Source organism: Cynoglossus semilaevis, chromosome 19 (assembly GCF_000523025.1).
Source record: "Cynoglossus semilaevis isolate Cse_v1.0 chromosome 19, Cse_v1.0, whole genome shotgun sequence".
Classification (NCBI taxonomy): domain Eukaryota; kingdom Metazoa; phylum Chordata; class Actinopteri; order Pleuronectiformes; family Cynoglossidae; genus Cynoglossus; species Cynoglossus semilaevis.
In genome coordinates, this window is record NC_024325.1 from 15,058,631 (window position 1) to 15,061,147 (window position 2,517).

At 52.4% G+C, this 2,517-nt stretch overlaps 1 protein-coding gene across 2 annotated transcripts in view; it reads right to left on the reverse strand.

The window, feature by feature from the left end:
* The window catches only part of LOC103395541 (EH domain-binding protein 1), a 37,283-nt gene that overhangs the window by 27,202 nt on the left and 7,564 nt on the right, over positions 1–2,517 (reverse strand). For both annotated transcript variants that reach the window (XM_025065640.1, XM_025065639.1), the window contains exons 7-8: positions 1,194–1,418; positions 910–1,036 (exon numbers count right to left, since the gene is read on the reverse strand). In XM_025065640.1, coding sequence (XP_024921408.1) covers positions 910–1,036; positions 1,194–1,418 — 352 coding nt within the window. The remainder of the gene's footprint in view (positions 1–909; positions 1,037–1,193; positions 1,419–2,517) is intronic.

Below are 2,517 nucleotides of genomic sequence, written 5' to 3' on the forward strand. Positions count from 1 at the left end.
CCCCACTCCCCCTCCTCACCCCTCCATCTCCCCCTCCTCACTCTCATCCCTAGTCTCCGTGCGTCGACTGAATCACTCGTCCCTTCGTACTCACCCTGGGGGACACCTTTTGATTGTGTCTTGCTTTGACTCCTCCTCCTCCAGAAACAACCCCCCCGACTCGACCGTCTGGTGGAGCGACTCAAACACGAACTTCTCAAAGTCCGTCTCAGACTCGGGCTGCGCCAGCGGCGGCTTTTTGACGTCGGTTTTATTCTGCACGTCACCGAGAGGCTTTTTCACCTCAGCTTCCACCTGAGTGACGGGCAGTTTTGGGGTAATAAAAGCTGCCACCACATTGGTGGAGGGCTTCTGGGGGGTGGAGCTCTCGCAGCAGGAGAAGGGCCACGGAGGGGGCGGGGCTACGATTAGCTCTGACCGCGGTTGGACAGGGCTGGGGACAGAAAATCTCTGGTCAGGCTTGAGTGACGGGAGGGAGCGGCGTGAAGGAGGTGATGGTGACGGGAGGCAGGCCACACGGGGGGAGGACGGGGGGGGTTACAGGTGTGAGACGCAGGTCAGAGTCCACAACACTCTGCAGCCGTTAGCACGTGTTAGCATCAACAGAAGCAGAAAGAGCAGAAAACCACAGCAGCTGAGGAGCCTTGCTCAAAGGCAGTGGACAACAGGACACGACGTCGATTTGTCTCTGAGGTAAAAAATGTAATTTCTTTTATATGGCTAGGTTAACTTTTAGCTTTTTTTCTTGACTGACTGAGTCAAAACCCAACGTCCTCTCCTGCTCCTTCCTTCCTGTCCTCACTGTAACATCAAGGTTCGTGAAACATTCACAGCTTTTTTCCCACACAGAGCCTTCGTCAGGAGCCAAGTCAAAGCTGTCGGCCTTTACACAACCACGCGTCGTCTCACCTCTTTTTTTTGGACTCGTCTTTGTCCTCTGCGATGGTGGCCATCGTGTCCACGGGGGGTTTCATTTGCTTCTTGGAAGTTCGGACCTCTTCACCTCGGCTCAGGAGGTTTGGAGCGGTTTCCTCCTCTGGACGTTCGTAGTCGACGTGTCAGGAAAGAAAAGAATTCACAGAAAAAAGATTGAGTTCAGAGAGCGGTTAAAAACAACATGTTTATAAGGATGGAATAAAAGGAGGAAGAATCAGGAGGGAGACAGGTGAAAAGTTGGACGGCCGTCGCTGTACCTGAGTGGAAGGGGTTCATGGCAGCGGGAGGAGCAGAAGGAGAGACAGTGAGCTGAGGGTGAGGGGAAGAGGAGAGAGAGGGTGAGGAGAATGGGGGAGCAGTGGGGAGAGCTGGGCCCACGGGGTCGCAGAGAGCGTCCAGATCAGGAGTCGAGAGCAGAGGGACCGGAGCGATGTCTCCTACGGCTGCACCGGGGTCCGGGGGGGTCCAGGGCCCCGGAGCACCTGAGGGAGAGCGGGGGGGCAGGAGAAACAGGAGGAAACAAGGAGAAATGGAAAAGAAAGAGTTTCAAAATAAAGGAGAAAAAGAAAAACTTGTTGGACTTTGTTTTTGCATCACCAAAAATGAAAACTACAAAATAAAAAAAGTTCACCTGAAGTGAAAATAACTTTTTTTCTTTTTTTCTATTTTTTTTTACCTGACTCAGATTTGGAAGGAGCCACAGATTTGGCCACAGCAGGGCCTAAAGCAAGAGGAGGAGCATCAGCAGCAGCAAAGGGTGAGGGAGAAGAAGGACGGGCCACGGACTTGACAATCTGAGGTTTGAAAAGGTGAGAACGAACTGCAGGATGGAAACGACACCAGAAGGAAAGAGAGAAAAAATATATAGATATATAGATATATGTGTATATTTGTTTCAATATCTGTGACTAAAAAAAGGATTTGTTTCAATATCTGTGACTAAAAAAGACAAATAGCAGACCAGCTAAGGCAGGGTCATCAACAGTTTGGGCCTCCGGAGGGCGCCGTTGATATAAAGGAGGAACTGAAGAGAGCAGGAGTCACAACAGGAGAAGAAAAGAAACAAAACAAAGTGAATTGAGTTTCTGTCTGAACAGACTGTGACATGAAATCAGTTTTGGACTAAAACTCCAGAGTTTACGTTGGTGAAGAGTCAGGATCTGAACGTCTGCCGCGGTGATACCTTTGGCTGAGCCTGGCTGGAAGATTCTGGGCAGAGACGGAGGCTGAGAGAGGCTGCGGGTGAGTGACGGGTGAGTGGGTGACGGCTCAGAGGACAGGGTGGAGTTTGGGGGTGATGGGAGTTTAGGGGGCGGAGGCTGAGAGGTCGCAGAGGGGGGAGCAGGGGTCAGAGAGGCGAGGGGTGACACGGGTTTGGAGGTTGGAGCAGTGAGACCCCCTGCAGGGACGGGTGAGGCCTGAGTGGGTGGGTGAGGGGGGGAGTTAACAGGGGAGGGAACAGACGTGGAAATAAAGGGATTGGAGGAAACACGGGCCTGTGATAAGGAGGGAGGAGAGGGAGTGGAAAGGGATGAAGAGGAGGTGATGGTGGGGGGAGGAGCTTTGGAGGCAACCTCAGAA